The sequence below is a fragment of the Martes martes genome (genome assembly GCF_963455335.1).
Source record: "Martes martes genome assembly, chromosome: 3".
Lineage (NCBI taxonomy): Eukaryota > Metazoa > Chordata > Mammalia > Carnivora > Mustelidae > Martes > Martes martes.
This window is the reverse complement of record NC_137890.1, coordinates 29,664,585-29,685,751: the sequence shown is the minus strand read 5'-3', so window position 1 is coordinate 29,685,751 and position 21,167 is coordinate 29,664,585. Positions and strand designations below refer to the sequence as shown.

Below are 21,167 nucleotides of genomic sequence, written 5' to 3'. Positions count from 1 at the left end.
TTCCGGGCCACAGCTTCCTGCCTCGCTCTTGCATTTTAATCCCCCTGCTTGGCATCCCATCAAGCTCCTGGCATGGCATGAATGACTTCTCTCATTGCCCCTAAGGGTTTGGGTTCTGTCATCTGTGGCTGTCATTGCAGAGATGCAAATGAAAGCTCCTTTGAGGTGAACGGAAGTCAATGTGGCATTGCCTAGCCCTGGCCCAGCGGGGGTCTGAATGCAGCACCCTCGGAAATAAATGTGTTCCTCTGCTTCTCTTGGCCTTCACAACTGCTTGCCCACCTTTTCTTTCTGGGTCATCCCCAAACCATATCTGCACTGTGTCCCCAGATCTACTTCTCTCCCCGTGTCTGTTTCCTGGATATACCCAGTCAATGTTTACCCACCTCTCTGAGGGCTTAGCCATTGTAACATGGAAGAAATGTAGCTTTTTATCAATGTGATTCTGGCATAAGCGAAGTTTGGCACCATCCTCTTTCTCCTTTTTGCAATCCTCCTTTCCATCGTTTTACCTCTCTCCTGTCTGTTCACAGATATCCAGTGTCCTGTGCAGATTTACTAGCCGGGACTGACCACCTTCTTACCCCTTTCCTCTGCCCCTGGAAGAAAAGCCTATAATCAGCTAATCCACCCAGATACACAAAAGACACATTATCACTTGTGATATCCCATTATTCCCAACGCAGGGATATTTTTTGAGAAGAGGAGATAATGGTAGTTCAAATAAAATAATATCTAATTGTAAAATCTAGTGCTAAACCAGAACAGGGAACTATTTTTATATAAATTGTTTTTGCTAAATTTGAACAGATTTTAGAAGTTTCAAGCCCCTCTTCACTACTCATTTCCTTCCTCACCAAATAGAAATCCAGTCAATCACTCCCTCTTTCAACACCACCTTTATTTTAATTTTTATTTGTTTTTTTTAATTTCTTTTCAGTGTTCCAGAATTCATTGTTTATGCACCACACCCAGTGCTCCATGCAATACGTGCCCTCCTTAATACCCACCACCAGGCTCACCCAACCCCTCCACCCCCCTCCCCTCCAAAACCCTCAGATTGTTTCTCAGAGTCCACAGTCTCTCATGGTTCATCTCCCCCTCCAACACCACCTTTACTGGGCACCAAAATCATACACAATCCTAGTACTTGGGATATAACTATCCTTCTAGGAACTTTCAGCCCAGTATAGAGACAGAAAATTATTTGTAATCCAAACCAGTGAGATATAGGCCATAAAGAGGATGTACTATGGGGAGACATAAGGATATATCCAGCACAGCTTTGGTACCACCAGACTCAGTAATGTCCAAGCCAAGTCTGAAGGCCAAGAAGGAAGTATCCAGGGGAAAGGGAGAAGCATGTAGGCCAGAGAGCAGAGAGCACATGGTGGTGGGGTGGTTAGGAGTATAAGCGTTTTGGCAGTTAAGTATTGGGTTCACATGGGGTAACAACAACCACAGCACAACACATAGAGTGAGCACTTAGTGTGAGCCAGGAAGAGCTTAAATGCTCTGTAGGCCCTTTTCTGGACTTCAGTGCCACTGTCCACCCAAGAGCCAGGAGACCCACCATGCTCTGCGCTCTGCTGCTCCACTCCGTCACCCAGACAATCATTCCTATGCTCTGCTGAGAAAGATTTAGAACTAATTGCATCATGTCCTCCATCCCTATGGCTACGGATTCCCCAGGAGAAGCCAGTCTGATCATTGCTTGTCACCAGGACTAGCCCCACAGAGCTCTGTCCATCACGGAGCCTGACCTGACCTAACAGTAGCCTAACCACTCAAACCTTCCATAGTACTACCCTCGATGTGTCCGCTATTCTCATCACAACTGGCTGCTCTGCAGTCTCATCTTTGGCTCAGTGGCACTCTGCTCTGTTGGGCTCTCCCAGAGGACTCTGCTTCCATAGGATCCAGAGGAAGAGGAGAGGTCTTGTTTGCTCCTCTTTGCTACTGCTTGTCATTTTTAGCTTTCTCCTCCCTAGAACTGCTCCATCTTCTTGAAATCGTGGCATCAGGAGCTTCCCTTGCTCATTGCAGTCATCTGTAGGTCTCAGAGTCACTCACCCACACTCTTTGAAGATGCTGGCACCAGGCTCATTGTCTGTCTCACATGTGTCTCCTGTCATAATGCTTGGTGATTTCCAAATCCATGTGGAGGATCCTTCCCCACCTTGACTTCTCGCTTTCTTGATCTTCTCTCCAATAATCTTGTCCTTTGCCCTACCTTAGCCACCCATAGATCTTGCCCTTCTGAATAACCATACAAATTTCAAAATCTTCCCATTCTGCTTCTACTTTCTATCTACTCCATTCAGCTCATTCTCACCAGTCCTCTGATTCCAGAAGTTTCTCATCCTTGTCCCCACCAACCACCAATCCACTGACTTTTCACATTCCCTCTCCCCTCATATCTTTTGTTCCCTCCATGTCCATCTCAGATCCCATGGTCCTTCCTTATCATCACTTCCTCACATCCCCCTTCCCCTCCTTCACCATCATTCTCTTTGTCGCCCTCACTTGGCTGAATTATAAACTTAGTTAAATCCAACTCTCGGTTTCCTCTGTTTCTGCCCCCTAAGCTGCTGAATGTGTCAATAGAAAAACAATGGCATCTAGCTTTAATTCCATGACCATGAACCATGACCACAAACCAGTAGCTGAGCTACTGATACTGCTAGCAAGATTTGGCGGGGTTGTGGGGAAGTGGTGCTTATGGAGCCAGATTATCTACTTTGTAGAGTACCTGTATGTAGAAAGCTGCCAATAAATGTTTGTTAAATAAGAGCATGGTCTAATTTAGTCCTGACAACATTCAGCAGTCCTATGAGAAAGGTCATTACAGATGAAGAGATGAAATCAGGTTGACCCATTATCACATAGCTCTGACAGTTCAGACAGCTGGACTCCAGAGCCTATGTGTTCACTTAGCATGCGGCAGAAGCCAGAGGGGTACCTGGAGTCGAGATCACAAATGTACTTTAACTAGGTATGGAATTTAATAGGGAGCTTCTAGGGTGGTAGTGGTGGGGGTGGGGGTGGGGTGACATGACCTGGGTAAGGTACTGACTCCATCCAAATGATGGACATAATTGCCTGTCTGCAGTTCCTAGGTTATCAAATCACACTGGCTCAGAGTCTGCCTTGGCTCTTGGTTGGAAAGTTTAGGCTGACAGTATATACTTGCTTTGCTAGCAGCAAACTGGCCTGTGCTGCCAGTATTTAAGTCAGATTTAGTTAAGAGCTTCAAATCAACTTTATCTTGAGGTCTGTGAAACTGAAAACCTTTCTTGCTGTTTCCATAGCAGCCTGATGGTTGACATAATTCTTAAAGAAGATTATATGTTAATGCCCAAGAACCATTTACTATGCTCATGCGCTGCTGACCCAAAATGCCACAGCTTGAGCTAGATAGTCTAGCAAAATATTAAGCTTTTAAAAGGACACATTATATTTCAAACTATAGTGAAAGGGGATAGGGTTTCCAAAAATCTGATTAAATGAGCTTTGAAAATACCTGTAATTTAAATATTTGACTCCTCTTACGTTTAGTGTTGTATAGACTCTAGCCTTTCAGCTACCTTGTGCAAGGCGTGGGGCAGGGTGTGGAGGATGCATGAGTTATTTCCATATAGGCCATAAGTACATTCAGTTAATAGATGCTAAAATTTGCCATGTCTCCATGGTGAAATGAACTGCTGTTTTCTGTTTTAAAGGGAACCAACTGTTCACCCTCCAATACCTCCAAAGCCCAGTTCTCCTGTTTCATCTCCTAACCAGCTAAGACAGGAGAATAGGTGAGACCTGGCATTCCAGAATTTCTTGCTCAAATGAAGAAGTTAAAGAAATGAAAGCAAATGAATTGTGACCTGTTTTGTGCAAAGTGTGGGTATGTTTTGTGCACACATTCACAGAAGAAGCACTTGTAAAGCTTTTCTAATTGCCAACACAAGTGCGTATTTATGTTTGCCTTTGAATACTTATAGCCACATCCTGTCTTATGGATACACCTTCAAGATAGAAGCTGAACAGTATTCATGTCCAGAAAATGTTTATCCTCTGGTTTCTTCTAATTTATGTATGAGGAAGCATTATATAAGGAATCCCTTTCTTTCTGTCCCTGTGTATATACACACATAGATATGTATACATATATAGTATTTGACATATGTAATCTAGATAGAAACTGTGTGTGTGTGTGTGTGTACACACTTAAGTTTCCTAATAAAAGCTATATTTTCTTAAAAAAAAAAGAAAAGCTATATTTTCTGATGAAAGATGTTCTTAAAACTTTGTGTTACTGCTCAAACCCTCCTTATTTTAGAAATACTTTTAGGTAGGTTTTTAATCTTGTTTTAGCTAAGGAATTTGCAATTTATTTCAAAACTATTACAATTAAAAAAGCTCTCTGAATCAAGGGAAAAAAGACAGACTTGTTTTTTCATTTTGAATCTCTGACACTCTATAATTAATACTTAGAAACAAATTCAAAGATCTGAAAAATTTCCCGCGTGTTTCTGTTAAACTGTTTAATAATCTTGAGCTGTTTTACAAGACGTACGTCGCACATTTCCATAATCATTGTGAGATTTAAAAAATATCTCATTGAAGACTGAATACATTAGATCCACTTGATTGCCTGCCTTTGATTCTTTTGTATTTTTACATTTTGATGGTGATTTTTGTTGACAACATGAAGGAAAATTCTAGAACTATTCTTTGGGAAGAGGGTAACTTCAGCTAGGAAATGCTGACTGGGCAGCAGAACTATGTAGCATTAGGTGTTAAGCCTATTGAGTTAAAAACCGAGGTCTGAATTTCTATTCAGTGAAACTTCTCAGAATCTTTGAAATTTTGTCCTTAGGGTGAGAAGATATTACTTTTCCTTTTAATGAGCCAAGAAAATACTTCTTCATTGAATTAATGAAAAATATAGACCAAATTTATCACTTTTTATTTGTGCAATGATTATAATTATACTCTTAAAATAACTTGAGTTTTTTATCTTATATTATTTTTCCTTTTGTAGTATTGAGCAATTAAATTTTAATTTGAATAGGAATTTTTAGGGGGCCTCAAGTACATTGGCTTTAGTACTATCTAAATTCTAGTCTAAAATCAGCAACTCTAGAGTGATAATCTTGTGTAAATTTTTAAAAAAGCTAAATTTCACGGGAATTGGTCTAATCCATTTTTATTACTTTAATTTCTTTCTTCTACCAGTGATCTTAAAAATAAAATTAGGACAACTTGCATGTTTTAAACTCTGATTACTTTAATCACAGCAAGATGATTTTAATGAAAGAATATGAAAGGGAAGTGTTTCCTATGTAATTAACACATGTCCTCAGGAGGACAAAAAACAGTTGAATATAGGTTTTTGAGAACAAGCAAGAATATATAAGTAGGTCAATCAGATACTTAGGAAAATAACACATAAAAACCTCATGTCATAAATTGTGACAGAACCTAATTTCATAAACTTGTTCTATTAACTTTGTATATTAGAAACTTAAGATATTTCCCATCTTATCTGAGCAAATGCATTTTGGATCATATTCAAAAAGGATAAGTCTTTAAGAAAAAAATCTTTCATTTGATGCCTAATAACAAAAAAGAGCCTTAAGAGAGAAGTATGAAAATGCTTTATTGATGATTGGAGACTAAAATAAGATGAACATAAACACATTTAGGACAGATATTTTTAGATATATCTAGTGGTTGAAAATATATTAAAAGAGATAAGCTAAATTACAAATTACAATAGACTTCAGAATTTCAAATAAGAAATGGCTGAGTTCTAGCCAACCATAAGAGCTAAAGTGAGGTTTGTTATCTCAAGCAGTGCTATTGATCCAACACCCTGTGATCTTTTTGAACATGAGTGTTTCCTTAAAAATTTATATTTAGCAGAGAAGTGTTTTTATTACCTAACAGATATTATCTTTAACTTTGAAAATATAGGCAAATATGTCCACCTAAACCAAGTGTAAATACAGAAACCAACAGATCTGCTGAAAGAAATATAAGGTAAAATGATCTCTATTTATATCTATGTAATTGTTGAAATGATAATGTTTGTCTTATTAAAATACTTAAAAATACAAGACAATTAATAACAGACAAAATCAGTCCTCCAGCTCGCTTCAATATAGTGGGTAATTAATATTTTTATATGTACCTACAGAATTTTGTTCCTTTTATTTCTATTCTTAGCTTTACATTAAGAAAGCAACCATAATTGTCTGATTCCCAGCATTTGGGAATCAGGTCCCAAGGTCTGTGATACAGTTGTGCTGGTGTTTAAATGAATAGGTGTAAATATAGTCATTTTACTGAACTTGTTCTACAAAAGCTTTGCTAGACTTGGCTGTATAATAAGGCCATACCCAGCTCTACCCACATCATCAGAAAAAGGCTCACAAATAGTATTGATCTTTGGATAAGCTTTCCCCATAACAGTCCTGATTTATGCCCATTGTCTTACTCATCCCATCTGGTTCAGTATAGAATTTGGTTATATCCTGGTTTTATTATTTTTTTTATTTTTTAGAAAAAACCCCTATTTTTATGTTTTATTTTTAAAAAAGATTTTATTTATTTATTTGACAGAGAGATAGTGAGAGAACACAAGTAGAGCCACAGGCAGAGGTAAAGGAACAAGCAGGCTCTCTGTTGAGCAAGGACCCCTATGTGGGGCTTGATCCCAGGACCCTGGGATCATGACCTGAGCCAAAGGCAGCCGCTTAACCAACTGAACCACCCAGGTGCCCCCCAAAAAACCCTATTTTTAAAATTAGTTTTAAATAATGTTATTCTATAGGTTTATCAGTATGATAAACCAGTTTTTAATTATTATGGTAAAAATATAACATTAAATTTACCATCTTATCCATTTTGATCAATGATTTTTCAAAGTTCAAAACTTGTGTACTTTGGGGTTTTTTTTTGTTATCTCCCCTGATTCTCAGAAAAGTCTGAGTTTGAAACATACATCACATGGATACCTTACCTTTGGGGAGAATCATGTTTACCTTGTACTTAGTAACTTCAAGTACAATCACATCTCAGCATTTCCCAAGCTGTGTCCCATGTGCCCCAAGATGTCAATGCATGTTCTGTGAAAGAAGGATTTCATGGCTGACCCATTTAGGAGACACAACAAAGTACAGTTCTCTACCACAGGACTTCTTCAGAACCTTCAATGTGCTTATATACATTCTGAATCTCCAAAAGTTGGTTATATTTCCCAAATTTACTGGACTGCAAAATTCTTTCTTCATGGAACCCTATTAACCTTCTATGAGACATTGTTTGTGAAAGAGTTCTTTTTTTTTAAATTTTTATTTGTTTTTTTTTTTAATTTCTTTTCAGTGTTCCAGAATTCATTGTTTATGCACCACACCCAGTGCTCCATGCAATACGGGCCCTCCATAATATCCACCACCAGGCTCACCCAACCTCCCACCCCTCTCCCCTCCAAAACCCTCAGTTTGTTTCTCAGAGTCCACAGTCTCTCATGGTTCATCTCCTCCTCCAATTTCCCCCAACCGTCTTCTCCTCTCCATCTCCCCATGTCCTCCATGTTATTCCTTATGCTCCACAAATAAGCGAAACTATATGATAATTGACTCTCTCTCTGCTTGACTTATCTCACTCAGCATAATCTCTTCCAGTCCCATCCATGTTGATACAAAAGTTGGGTATTCATCCTTTCTGATGGAGGCATAATACTCCATAGTATATATGGACCACATCTTCCTTATCCATTCATCCGTTGAAGGTCATCTTGGTTCTTTCCACAGTTTGGCAACTATGGCCATTGCTGCTATGAGCATTGGGGTACAGATGGCCCTTCTTTTCACTACATCTGTATCTTTGGGGTAAATACCCAGTAGTGCAATTGCAGGGTCATAAGGAAGCTCTATTTTTAATTTCTTAAGGAACCTCCACACTTTTTTCCAAAGTGGCTGCACCAACTTGCATTCCCACCAACAATGTAAGAGGGCTCCCCTTTCTCCACATCCTCTCCAACACACGTTGTTTACTGTCTTGTTGATTTTGGCCATTCTAACTGTTGTAAGCTGGTATCTCAGTGTGGTTTTGATTTGAATCTCCCTGATGGCTAGTGATGATGAACATTTTTTCATGTGTCTGTTAGCCATTTGTATGTCTTCATTGGAGAAGTGTCTGTTCATGTCTTCTGCCCATTTTTTAATATGATTGTCTGTTTTGTGTGTGTTGAGTTTGAGGAGTTCTTTATAGATCCTAGATATCAGCCCTTTGTAGTGTCATTTGCGAATATCTTCTCCCATTCCGTGGGTTGCCTCTTTGTTTTGTTGACTGTTTCCTTTGCTGTGAAACACAGTTCCTAATTACAGGAACATCAATGAGAATGTTCCCAATTATTCCTCTCCATGATCACTAGGGAGATTCGTGTGGATTCAACCCCTCTGTGTCAGGTGCTTCCAAATAACCTGTAGTTTAAGATGTATTTTCCCTTTGGAAGCTTAAGAAGACAGATACTTTCACCACATGTGAGGGATGAATTAATCATCTGGATATGTTGCTTAATGCTCTTTGGCTCTGGTCAAAAAAAATGTCTGAACACACTTCTGTGTTTAGTTGAGTAGCTAACTCTGCTTTCTTTTCCATATCCTCTAAGTATAGAGCTAGAGAGAAGCCAATGTGTTTAGGAGAAACTGTAGTTATTTCAGTGAGCACTAGATGGCAGAGCCAATGCCCCGTGAAATGACTGCTGTGGGGCTTGGGGTTGGGGGGACAGGGGCGTGGGGGGGAGTGTGCACCCACATGTGCGCACACCCACACCTATAAACCCCATGAGCTGATATGATAGAACTATTTCAGTATGCAGTTAAACTCAATAATTCCTGAACACATGGACTATTGTTTTCTTTACTGAAAACATAAAAATTTCAGACAACCTCAAAGATGGCTCTACTATCATTGACTTGTGTTTCCTTTTCATCCTTTGAAGGGGTCAGGATCTCGAGAACATCATCAAAGTGGCCACTTCACTTCAGAAAACTAACAAGGGGTAAGTGCTCAGAGATTTTTGAACTTGTGTTTTTCCTTTCTTTATGTTTCAAAAAAGCTTAACCAGTACCTTTAGAAGTTCCAGATATAAACAAGATTCCCATGCTGTTTACTCTATATAATTTAAAAGAAGAAAGAATCAGTCTCTTTAGATAAGTGTCCCTGAAAAGTGGGTCAGATGGACATTTATCAATACTCTTTTTCCTCTGCTTTGTCTTTTGGTGATTATACTCATCCCCTTCACCTCAGCTGTTTGTGGTTTTGACCTTGTTCCAAGTCCTTGTCCTGTATTTATGTTGCTGGTTCAGATCTCAGCTTATTTATCTTCCCAGAACCCTCACTAGAATGTCCTAGGCCGTATTTACCTTCCTTCCCAAGTGCGCTATTTCCTAACTTCTTTCTGTTCTCTCCTTCAGCCAAGCTCACCTTTCTGGAATCATTCTTGATTCTTCCATGTCTTTCCTCTCAATGTAGTATCAGGCATATATGCATAAAACGTCTAAAATTCTCCTCCTGCCCACATGGCCTCACCCCAGTTCAAATCTGCATTGACTCCATCATAGATTATTAGACTAGCTATCCAGATTTACTTACGTTCCCTCAGTCTTTCCTCTCCTAAACCATTTTTTAAAAGATATTTATTTATTTATTTGACAGAGAGAGAGAAGATTGAGATCACAAGTAGGCAGAGCCGCAGGCAGAGAGAGAGGGGGAAGCAGGCTCCCCGCTGAGGAGAGAGCTGATGCAATGGGGGAGGGGGGTGGTGAAAGCAGAAAGCAGAGGCTTAACCCACTGAGCCACCCAGGTTCTCCTCTTAAGCCATTTTAAATTAACCATTTCCTCCCCTAAACCATCACTGCCAGAGTTTTCTTCCTGAAATTCTACTAGAACAACTGTTTCGCCGGCTCCCCATTGCCCATTTAATTACATTTAACCTTTGTTAACTTGGCTCCTTCCAACCTAACATTCCAGAGTTATTTCTGATTTTGCCTTTACATTTACCCCACATGCAATGCCAAATTAAACCACTTTCTTCCTATGGTTTCCAGATATCTTGCCTTTGTTTATGCCATTCCACCCATATGGCCATTTTTCCTAGCCTCAAGGCCACTGTGTCAATCCATTCAAGCCCTACCTATTTTTCAAGATCTGGATCAGATATCATTTCCTCTGTTGAGTCTTCTTCCCAGAATGACTCAGGGAGATGTGACTTCTGTTTCTCTAAGCTCTAATAGCTATTTATGTGTTAAAACAACTAATCATATTTGTTGTTATTTCATGGTATCTATGTAAATACTTCATCTTCTCTATCATCTCTTTAATCTCTTTGGGCAAATATTTTGTCCTATTGACCATAAGTCATTTGCAAAGTCCGACACAATGCTTTAGGCAAAGTAGGTGCTTATATAATAGATTACGGTAAAGAATAATGAACAGCAGGAAACCTAGAGTATAAACATTCCATAATTTAAATCACATTCCTACAAAAATCCTCCTCGCTCAGTGTAATACAGCAATGCTAAGTGTGATTAGGTAGTGCAGTCTCAGCCAAAAGACCTGAGAAAAGAAACAGAAGCGTCGGGGCACCCGGTTGGCTCAGTGGGTTAGAGCCTCTGCCTTTGGCTCAGGTCGTGATCCTGGGGGCCTGGGATCGAGCCCCGCATCGGGCTCTCTGCTCTGTGGAGAGCCTGCTTTCTCCTCTCTCTCTGTCTACTTGTGATCTCTGTCTGTCAAATGGATTAAAAAAAAAAAAGAAAGAAAGAAAAAAAAAGAAACAGAAGTGACAGGTAGTTCTTCTGTGTAAATGAAACTAATTGGAGCTCTGAATCCAGGAGGGGACTCCAGAAAGTATCCTGAATGTTTCATTTCTATTTTTCTTGTCTAAGAGCCTGGATCTCTTATTTTATCTATTTACACTTATTGAGGTAATATTTTATTTTTAAGAGGGATTGAACAGTTTTTTGGTGAGTGATGGGGGTGTTTGAAAGAGAGACATATGAGTGATGCTGAAGAGAAATTACGGTTTGGCACAAAGCCAACAAAAACAAGAACCACAGTTAGTTCTGTCCCTTCTGTGTAGGCACAATAAACTAATTCCACAGCAAGATGCATTCTTCACAGGGAAAGGTTACTGCTCTGACAACGGCTGGGGGAAATGTCTGTTGGATGGACACACCCAACCACCATCACTGTGGGCCATCTGTGGGGACTAGAAATAACTTTTAATCCCCTGAGCTGCTCTTGGTGATATTCCTGTGTGAAGTGGACTCCTATCTGATTAAGAACATTTAATTTACTGCACATGAGATGGTGAAATTTAATATCCGAAGCTTTCCTCGATACAAGTTCATTTTAAAAGTCCAACTTCTTAGTGAGAATATTGTCTCCATTTTGTTTAATTTACCACAGAGTGTCTTCTCATGATTTATGCCCATTCATTTGTGATAAACATGAGCAACCCCAAATTCTGATCATCACTTCACTGTGACTCATACTAGTCAGAAAGGTCTGAGACTACCATTTTACAGGATTCTTAGGTTTGCTCTTTTCCTTGAAGACATGGACAGATTCATACTCTCAGAGCTGGACAGTGGAATTTCAAGAAAGAAACAATGATGAGGCATTGTGTCAAGGGACTAGCTAGTATGTTAACCTATTTTTTGTCAGGGTCAGCAGCATTTGTATTTCAGTATTTTTTCCTCAGCCTTTGATCCTACCACCAAATATGTAACATTTCTTGAAAGGATTCACCTATGTGAATTTAACATGTTTTTAGGGTCTCTAAGCTTTTATGACAATACATTGTGCCAGACATCTTCAAAGCCCATATATGACTCAGCAACTATACCTGTCTAGCCAGAGCCAAAGTCTTGATGTCTCTAAAAGCAGTTTAAAAAATAAATATAGCAAGCATTTACTAAATGAAAATTTTAGTAGACTGGGAACTGTTTTCTATAATGGCCAAATTTAATTGAGAGTTTATGACTTGCCAGACATCATGCTATACACTTTATACTCATTAGCATATTGATTCTCTTCTCAGGTGGGTACAATTAGCATTCTTTTTGGACAGATGGAAAAATTGAGAGGGCAAGGGGTTAGGTTACTCACCCAGAGTCACCAGCTAATAAGTGGTGGATCCTGGGTTGGGATCTACGTATCCCTGACCTGAATATGTAACTACTCATAGCCTACTGGTCAGTACCAGGGATGACTCAGAACAAAGAGGAAGGAACATTGAGAAAGTGTAGAAAATGTGCAATTTAGAGCAGGAAGAAGGGAAAACTATGATGTAGGATCTAAAAACTAGACTAGCAAGGCAAGAGAAATGGGGGCAAAGGGATGACAAATGTTAAAGAGAGACAATGCTATCAGGGGCAAACAGGAACCAGAAACCCACTGAAACTGCGTTCTTGCAAGAGAGACCTGTGCTCAGATGATGCTAAGGGATATTCCAGAACACAGGGGTTTAGCCTAAATAGGTTGCTCCCCAGGAAGCAACCAGAAAGTTGCAGTTCTCAAATACAGACAAAAGATCACAAATTTAGCGGACTTGGAATGAAGTTTTAAAAAAAACAGCCAGACTTACTGATGAACAGGGATTTTCCTATAGCTACTTTGTGTAGGTACATTGTATAAAGATAGAATCTATAATTAGTCAATGTGCCTATATATGTTGATTCAAATAAAAACCTGTATTAAATACTTACTGTTTAAAATATATGGTATTAACGACGGAAGAAGATCCGATGTAAAACACAGTTATAAATTTTAAGTGGGGCGTGTGTGCGTGTGTGTGTGTGTGTGTGTGTGTGTGTGAAAGAAAGAGATGTAGGAGCAGGGACATTAACATAACAGAAGTATGCAGCTGCTACATCACAAAATATAGTAGTGTTATTGCCATAAAGGAGATGCAAAAAACCCCAACAACAACAACAACAAAACAAAATGCAGCAAGGTTTCCAAAAATTTAGAGGACTGTATTCTGTTGAAGGACTGGGGACTATGTGTTAGAGATGAGGCATCTGAAGAGAGCCTTGAAGGATAAACAAGATTTTGGTGGCATGTATTGTATTCCAGGAACTCAGAAACAGTGGTTTAAGGCGGACCTGCTCTTTGACTCAGGGCTGGCTTTTACTGATACGAGATTTTGTTTGTTTGTTTGTTTATTCCCAAAGTGAAGAATTGGATAATCTCATCAAAATGAACAAAAGCTTGAATAGGTAAGATTTGAAAAAATCCATTTTTTCCTTTATTATTGAGTTGGATTTTATGGCTTCTTTTATCTTTTTAGTATTTGAGTATGAGGACTCCCATAAGTTAAAAAATAGCCTACAAGTCTTGAATAAAAAGCTTGCAGGAATTATCATCATTTCATCACTGCTATAAATGGTTATTATAATCTAAAGATACTAATATTAAAATATCTTTGATGTTCACACTCTATTTAGTAAGGCAGTTACATAGAAAACCACAGTTCTCTTCCTGAAATATTAATATATAAGTATGTGGGCAGAGTTTAGTTTGGTCACTGAATGTTCTCGGGTTTATACTTTACAAAAGCCACTTACAGTCATAGTCAAACTTTCCTCCTTAATTTTGAATCATTTGAAATTGCACACGTTAAAGATTATAATAATTGAGGTCTGTGTTGGAAGTGTGTGTAGTTTTTTCTATCTCTCTGTTACTTTGCCTACTAACGTATTAAATAGGTAAGGACCAGAGAGACACAGAAACAAGGTAAGTGTCAAACGAGCTCATTGCTCAGAGCATCCAAAGGTGTGGTGTTCATACCCTGTCCAACAACAGTGATCAACTCATTTAAATGTGCTGCTTTTCAGTTTCTTCATCTATAACGACAGAGGATCAACTTTGGCTCACATTAAAAACAAAACACTCTGTGAAATCCATACAATGCATCACGGACCTATTGGCTGTGTGTGGACCCCCAGTTTGTATTTTCTATCTTATTTTCTCCGAGGTCCACTGCAATTTAAATTTTTGTCTATGAAAATACCTATTTGAAATAAAGCAAATTTAAGAATTATTGCTCATCTTTCCCACCCAGCTTCTATTTCCTGTCTATCTATAGAAATATAAACTGGTCTATATTTCTAGAGTTACATATCTGCTGTTACCACTGATGAGGTTTTTTTTGTTCAATGCATTTAAAGAAATCAAGGTCTTGATGGTCTCTTCAGAGCAAATCCTAAGGCAGAGCAAACAGAGAAAAGGTAAGTGCATCTGTCCCTAACCTGAAAGTATGATCTCCCAGATTGCTTGCTTTATACTTTCAGACGGTTGCTGGAAGGGAGTTGTATCCTCTGGCATGGAAATGTACGAGCAGATGGAGTAGTGCTCTCAGAATTGTACATTTAGTTCAGACATAATTGCCCAAAAGGATTTCTGCTCTTCCATTCAATAAGAGTAAATGAGCAATTCATGAAGAATGTTTATTGTATCTAACCTCTCAAGATACTACCCAATTTTATTTCAATATGTAGTCTTTTATTTGAATTTCTTTGTGTTTACAGAGCCAAAAGCCTTGAAAATCTCATTTTTATGAATACTCGAACAGACAAAGACAGCAAAGGGTAAGCTGTGACTCTTACAGGCCCCTTTGATTGAGTCCTAGACTATATGCCATTTCCTATGTTTGACCTCCTGCTCAGGACAAGGGGCAGGCAGGCTGGTGGAACAGGAGATGGGTGGAAATCTTGGTAACGGGCTCTGCCTCCCACATCTATCTGGATGACCCTGGGCAAGTCACTTAACCTCTACAGACCTCTGTTCTCACCCCATAAAATGAAGAGCATGACCCAGATGATCTCCAAGTTCCCTTTTGTATTTAAAAATGAAGTAACTCTAGTTGGCTGTTACAAGTAGTGGACAATAGGATGGTTTATGAACTAATTATATTTACTCTAAGACATTTTGATGCTGGAAGCTAGTCTCCAGTTAAGTCTTTTTTTTTTTTTTTAAGATTTTATTTATTTATTTGACAGACAGAGATCACAAGTAGGCAGAGAGGCAGGCAGAGAGAGAGGAAGGAGGAAGTAGGCTCCTTGCCGAGCAGAGAGCCTGATGCAGGGCTCTATCCCAGGACCCTGAGATCAAGACCTGAGCCGAAGGCAGATGCTTTAACCCACTGAGCCACCCAGGCGCCCCTTCTTTATAATGCTCTAAGGCACTTCTCAGTTAGAATCTCTGTTGAGTCACTTTATATGTATATCTTACATATATTTGTAAATATCTCAGGGTCAAGAGTCATGCCTTTACTTATTCTATATCATAAAAAGTGTTAGTGAATGATTAGTAACTAAACTGATAGCATTTAAGAGGTTGACTTACGGGGTGCCTGGGTGGCTCAGTGGGTTAAAGCCCCTGCCTTCGGCTCAGGTCATGATCTCAGGGTCCTGGGATTGAGCCCTGCATTGGGGGGGGGTCTCTGCTCAGCAGGGAGCCTGCTTCCCCCCTCTCTCACTCTGCCTGCCTCTCTGCCTACTTGTGATCTCTTTCTGTCAAATAATAAATAAAAATCTTAAAAAAAAAAAGAGGTTGACTTACAGTTCTAGACATACTGAAGTCCTAGAAAGTTGACTTACATGACTGATTCTATTTTTTATATGGAAAGAAATAAAATTCCTGACAGTTTTATTAAAGAAAATCCCAGAAAAGGAACACCTGGGTGGCTCAGTCCGTTAAGGGTCTGCCTTTGACTCAGGTCGTGATCTTAGGGTCATGCCGTGGTTGGGCTCCTAATACAGCGGGAAGCCTGCTTCTCCTTCTGCTTGCTGCTCCCCCTGCTTGTTCTCTCTCTCTCTTTCTCTCTCTGACAGATAAATAAATAAAGTCTTAAAAAAAAAAAGAAAAAGAAAATCCCAGAATGGTAAAGAATGACAAAGTGTAAGGATTTAGAAAATCACTACCGTTTTTCCCCCAGATTGGCTGTTTACCTTGTACTTGGTTAGTCATTAGATTTGCCTTCCTAATGTGATAATTATTTCTATTGTCTTGATTATGTTTTAAAGCCATTTATCTGTGCCAGTCTGTGCCCAGAATGGTATTCTAGCTTTCCAAGTCAATCTTGGCAGATGCATTCTCAACTGTCTCTGATAACACTTAAAGTCTATGTGATCATAATGTGAAAATAATTGGCAATAATAATTTCACAGATACTGAATCCTTATTAAGGATATATTATTACAATGTCAATGTGCAAGTATTATTACAGGTAAAAATTTTTCTTCTCATGGAGAACTGATGAAATGGGAAAACAGTCAATTCTCTCTGAGTGGTTATATGAGCTTTATAGGAAAAGATGAGATTTCAGATATTTAAAAAATGAAATTGGGAAGGGTCCATCAAAGTGGTAGAAAACAGAAAAATTAGGATGAGCATCTGAAGCAAATCATTTCTGGGCTGGCAAGGAGAAAAGAGATGTGGTTTGTAATGTGTGATAAACGGGCTTTCTGTTGCAGGAATGACTGAACTCACTGACGTGGTAGAGTCAGTCTGTAGTCCCTGGTCCTTCTTCTAGCCTTCCCTCTCTGTCTTCTTTTTTATATTGAAAGAAACTAAGATGTCAATAGTCTTATCACAGTGAAATCAGAGACAGATGAAAATGACAAAGCTACACCTGGGCAATTGGGTGACTTAGAGGGATTAACTTTGATGTTCCCTAATAGCTTTAAACCATTTGCATGGAAAAGGTTTATTGTCTGTGGTCAGTTTATATAAAGCACTGGAGCCATCTTAGAGTTATTTCTACCTTCCCAAGGGTACTTCAGAACCTTGAACTTTTTGCTAAAAATGACATGCCTAAATCTCCAAAAGGTTGGGACACCTGCTCAGTTGGTTGAGCATCTGCCTTCAGCTTGGTTCATGATCTCAGTGTCCTGGAATAGAGCCCAGAGTTGGGCTCCCTGCTCAGCAGGGAGTCTGCTTCTCCCTCTCCCTCAATGCTCCTTTCTCTCATGCTCTCACTCTCTCCTCACTGTCTCTCGAGTAAATAAATAAAATCTCTTTAAAAAAATCTCCGAAGCATTTAGATTTAAAATATTGACAATCTGATTTCCACCCCTGATATGAATGATTTTCATGTTTAAAGAAGGCAGTCTAGGGACACCTGGGTGGCTCAGTGGGTTAAAGCCTCTGCCTTCAGCTCAGGTCATGATCCCAGGGTCCTGGAATCAAGCCCCGCATCGGGCTCTCTGCTCAGTGGGGAACCTGCTTCCTCCTCTCTCTGCCTGCCTCCCTGCCTACTTGTGATCTCTGTCTGTCAAATAAATAAAATCTTAAAAAAAAAAAAGAATTTAAAGAAGGCAGTCTATCAACAAATGTATTAAAGTTAGCTTCCCACCAACTGTCCCTGAAAGGACAAAGAAAGCAAAGCTACACCTGGGCAATTGGGTGACTTAGAGGGATTAACTTTGATGTTCCCTGATACCTGATACCTGAGACTGATACCTGAAGGGAACTTTTACTTTTAAAATGGTTTAATGATAAAGAAAATGTCATGTGTATTTATATCCATACACACATATCCACACAATGGAATATTACTTAGCCATAAAAAAGAATGAGATCTTGCTATTTGTGACAACATGGATGGACCTAGAGGGAGTTATTCTAAGTGAAATAAGTCAGACAGACAAATACCCTATGATTTCACTTATATATGAAACCTAAAACAAACAAACAAACAAACAAACAAACAAAGAAAAAGCAGAAATAGGCACACAAATACAGGGAACCAACTGATGGTTGCCAGAGGGGAGGGTGGTATAGGGATGGACAAAATGTGTATAGAGAAGTAGAAAACAGACTTCTAGTTATGGAATGAGTAAGTCAGAAGGATAAAAGATACACTGTAGGGAATATAGTCAATGGTATTAAAATTAAAATAGCATTATATGGTGATAGATGGTAGCTACACTTGTAGTGAACGTTGTATCACATATAGAGTTGCGGAAACACTATGTTATATACTTGCAACTAATGTGACTATTGTGTGTCAACTCTATTTCAAAGATTTTATTTATTTGACAGAGAGAGAGAACACAAGAAAAGGGAGTGGCAGGCAGAGGGAGAGGGAAAGACAGACTCCCCGCTGAGTGAGGAGTCCAATGTGGGGCTCATTCCAGAACTCTGGGATCATGACCTGAGCCAAAGGCAGATGCTTAACCAGCTGAGCCACCCATGTGCCCCTCCACTCTATTTCAATTAAAAACATTAAATTTACTAGGGCACCTGGGTGGCTCAGTTGGTTGAGTGTGGGACTCTTGGTTTCAGCTCATGTCATGATCTCAGGTTCATTAGATAGAGCCCCACATTGGATCCCACGCTTAGCAAGGAGTCTGCTTTAGATTCCCTCCCTTTCACTCTGCCCTTCCCCCCACTTGTGCATACGCACGCTCTCTCGCCCTCTCAAATAAATACATAGTTCTTAAAAGAAAACCATTAAATTTACTTTAAAAATTAAAAAATAAAGAGTTTGCAATAATTTGGTTTCAATCTACAGGTCAGTCTCTTGACCATTAGGTCTTCTGAGAATATGAAGGAAAAAATATCAGAGTAAAAAAGAACCCTAAGATAGCACAGCCTAATTCCCTTATAGTGAGAAAAATGGTGCATTATGTGAAAGAACATGGTCACAAAACATGTTAAAATCAGAACTAAGATTTGAATCCAGATCTCCTTATACTGATACCAAGCTCTGGTGCTATGATGCATGGTAATAAAAGTAATCTGAAGATTATAACATTGTATAAGCTGTCATTACAACAACTCAGTTCTAAATAGCAGGAATGTTTATTATTTTATTAAAAATTATTCCATTAAAATGATTGAATCATAACTGAGTAATGACTGGGACTTTATCATTAGAATAGTTGGCATCTATTCAGCATTTTGCACAGAGAAGAGTCACTTGTATTAAACATTTCTAAAGACTTCTGAGGCTTTAGGTACTGCTAACATCTTACTCCTGGGGTGAGAAATCTGCTGTTGCCATAAGAGATTGAATTACTCTCTTTCCTGTCTTTTGTGGCTCTTCTATCCTCCTCGCTCCCATGTTATGAAGAAACCAAGGCCTTGGAAGTCTTATTAAAGTTAATCAAAGGATGGACAAAAATGAGGAAGGGTAAGGTCCTACCTTGCTGGGGCTCTGTTTTTTCTAGTTAGTTTTTCACACCTTGTTAGAAATGGGAGTGTAATGCTTTCCTCGATCACAGATGAACTGTTGCACTTTATAGGCCTATCAGAGAGTAAGCAAAGGAATATGATGTATGCTATTTCCATAGGACCACATGTTTGAGTTACACTGAAGTAAGTGTAGGAAATCTGCTACATAATCTCTTATTCTTTATTTTCTTAAACAATGTAAACATGAGCCAAGTCTCATATTTAATTAAGAAATATAAAGGACAAAATTGCAAAGTGAGAGGTACGCTGGGAAGTTCTCAACTGATTTAAACCAAGTAGTGCTGGGGAAGTTAACAGCTCTAACTTTTTCTGGCCATTTGGCCTGGAAACATATGATATCCTTTCCAGGACATTCTTGTTTATACAGATTTCAGAGAAAACGGAATGTAACCTAAGTAATACAAGGTTTTCGTGTTTTTGTTTCTGTTTTTTTCCAAAGAAGCCAAGATCTCGAAACGATTATCAAAGTGAATGCCAGGACAGATATAACTAGGAGAGGGTGAGAACTGTTTTTGATGTTTCTGAATCTTGGTTGTATTCTCCCAGATTTCACTGTGTGATCTTCTTAGTGACATTGAGAGGGTCACATCTTTGAGTTTCCTTTCTGTCTTCTGTGTCTGATCCCTACTACCCTGATTTTTACTTTGGAGGCTCTACAATGAATTCTATCTAAATTTACCTTTGGCTGATATAAAATCCCACAGATTAATTTAACTATGTTATTGATAGGCAATTTTTATAATAAAATTAATATAATTCCCATATAACAATTTTCTCCAAAAGCTTTCAATTAATCATCAATAATATGAATATCTGTTTAGATATAATACTATGAGAATACTTAGAAAGTGAACTAAACTTTTTTTTAAAAGGTAAAGACCTTGATAATCTTATCAAAACAAAACCCAAAGGAAGTGAAAATGCCACTGGGTTAAGAATTATTAGTGTCGGGGCGCCTGGGTGGCTCAGTGGGTTAAAGCCTCTGCCTTCGGCTCAGGTCATGATCCCAGGGTCCTGGGATACAGCCCCGTATCCGGCTCTCTGCTTGGCAGGGAGCCTGCTCCCCCCACCCCCGCCTGCCTCTCTGCCTACTTGTGATCTCTATCTATCAAATAAATAAATAAATAAAATCTTAAAAAAAAAAGAATTATTAGTGTCAAAAAAAAAGAATTATTAGTGTTTTTAAGTCTGATCTCTGTAGGTAACAATCAACAAGATAAAATGATTCAGCATTTTAACTTCATAACCATATTTTATTAGCATGGAGATAGACAATAATAGTGGGCCACATGACCTTCCCTTCTTGTTCCTAATAAAATCACTTATTTTTTTGAAGAACTGTCCTAGCGTTTGATAGTAAGTTGCCTTTTATCCTAGATTTTAGACTTGGATTTGTTTTACGCATGAGTTACTGAAATGAGTTTCTTTGTATCTAAAGAATGCATGGTCTTGACTACATTTTCAAGGTGGATCTCTAAATTAACAAAGATATCCCAAAGCGAGGCTTGACTAAAACTCCTGTTAAGTCGGCTTCTCTAAGGATGATGGTCTCAGAAGGCAGCCCAAGAGAGAGTCTGGGCAGGTATACCCTCTGGGAGGAAGGAAATTCCACCACTTTTTCTCCTCTTCATGGCTCTGTCAACACGATAGCAGCAAGAAGTCACAATACTTCTGCCAACCCCTACAGTATTCTCTTTTCTGGGTTCAGATGATCTTTTTTTGATATTACTCAGTGCATTTTAATGAGGGTGACATGTGTCTTCCCAAGAAATGAGTCAATTTTCTTACCATGCAAGGTGTTTTTTTCTTGCTCTTTGTAATTTGTCATAACCTAATTATATTTTTAAAAAGCTTGGGTTAGGGAAATTGTTGACTTTATATGAAAACATATATTCTTA

At 38.8% G+C, this 21,167-nt stretch overlaps 1 protein-coding gene across 4 annotated transcripts in view; it reads left to right on the top strand.

Moving 5' to 3' along the window:
* Positions 1 to 21,167, top strand: part of SCEL (sciellin) — a 105,869-nt gene that overhangs the window by 46,802 nt on the left and 37,900 nt on the right. For 2 of the 4 annotated variants that reach the window (XM_080799544.1, XM_080799542.1), the window contains 8 exons: positions 3,723 to 3,803; positions 5,971 to 6,036; positions 9,005 to 9,064; positions 13,242 to 13,286; positions 14,238 to 14,297; positions 14,598 to 14,657; positions 19,148 to 19,207; positions 19,709 to 19,768. In XM_080799544.1, coding sequence (XP_080655670.1) covers positions 3,723 to 3,803; positions 5,971 to 6,036; positions 9,005 to 9,064; positions 13,242 to 13,286; positions 14,238 to 14,297; positions 14,598 to 14,657; positions 19,148 to 19,207; positions 19,709 to 19,768 — 492 coding nt within the window. The remainder of the gene's footprint in view (positions 1 to 3,722; positions 3,804 to 5,970; positions 6,037 to 9,004; positions 9,065 to 13,241; positions 13,287 to 14,237; positions 14,298 to 14,597; positions 14,658 to 19,147; positions 19,208 to 19,708; positions 19,769 to 21,167) is intronic. The other 2 variants (XM_080799545.1, XM_080799543.1) reach the window with 1 other exon arrangement.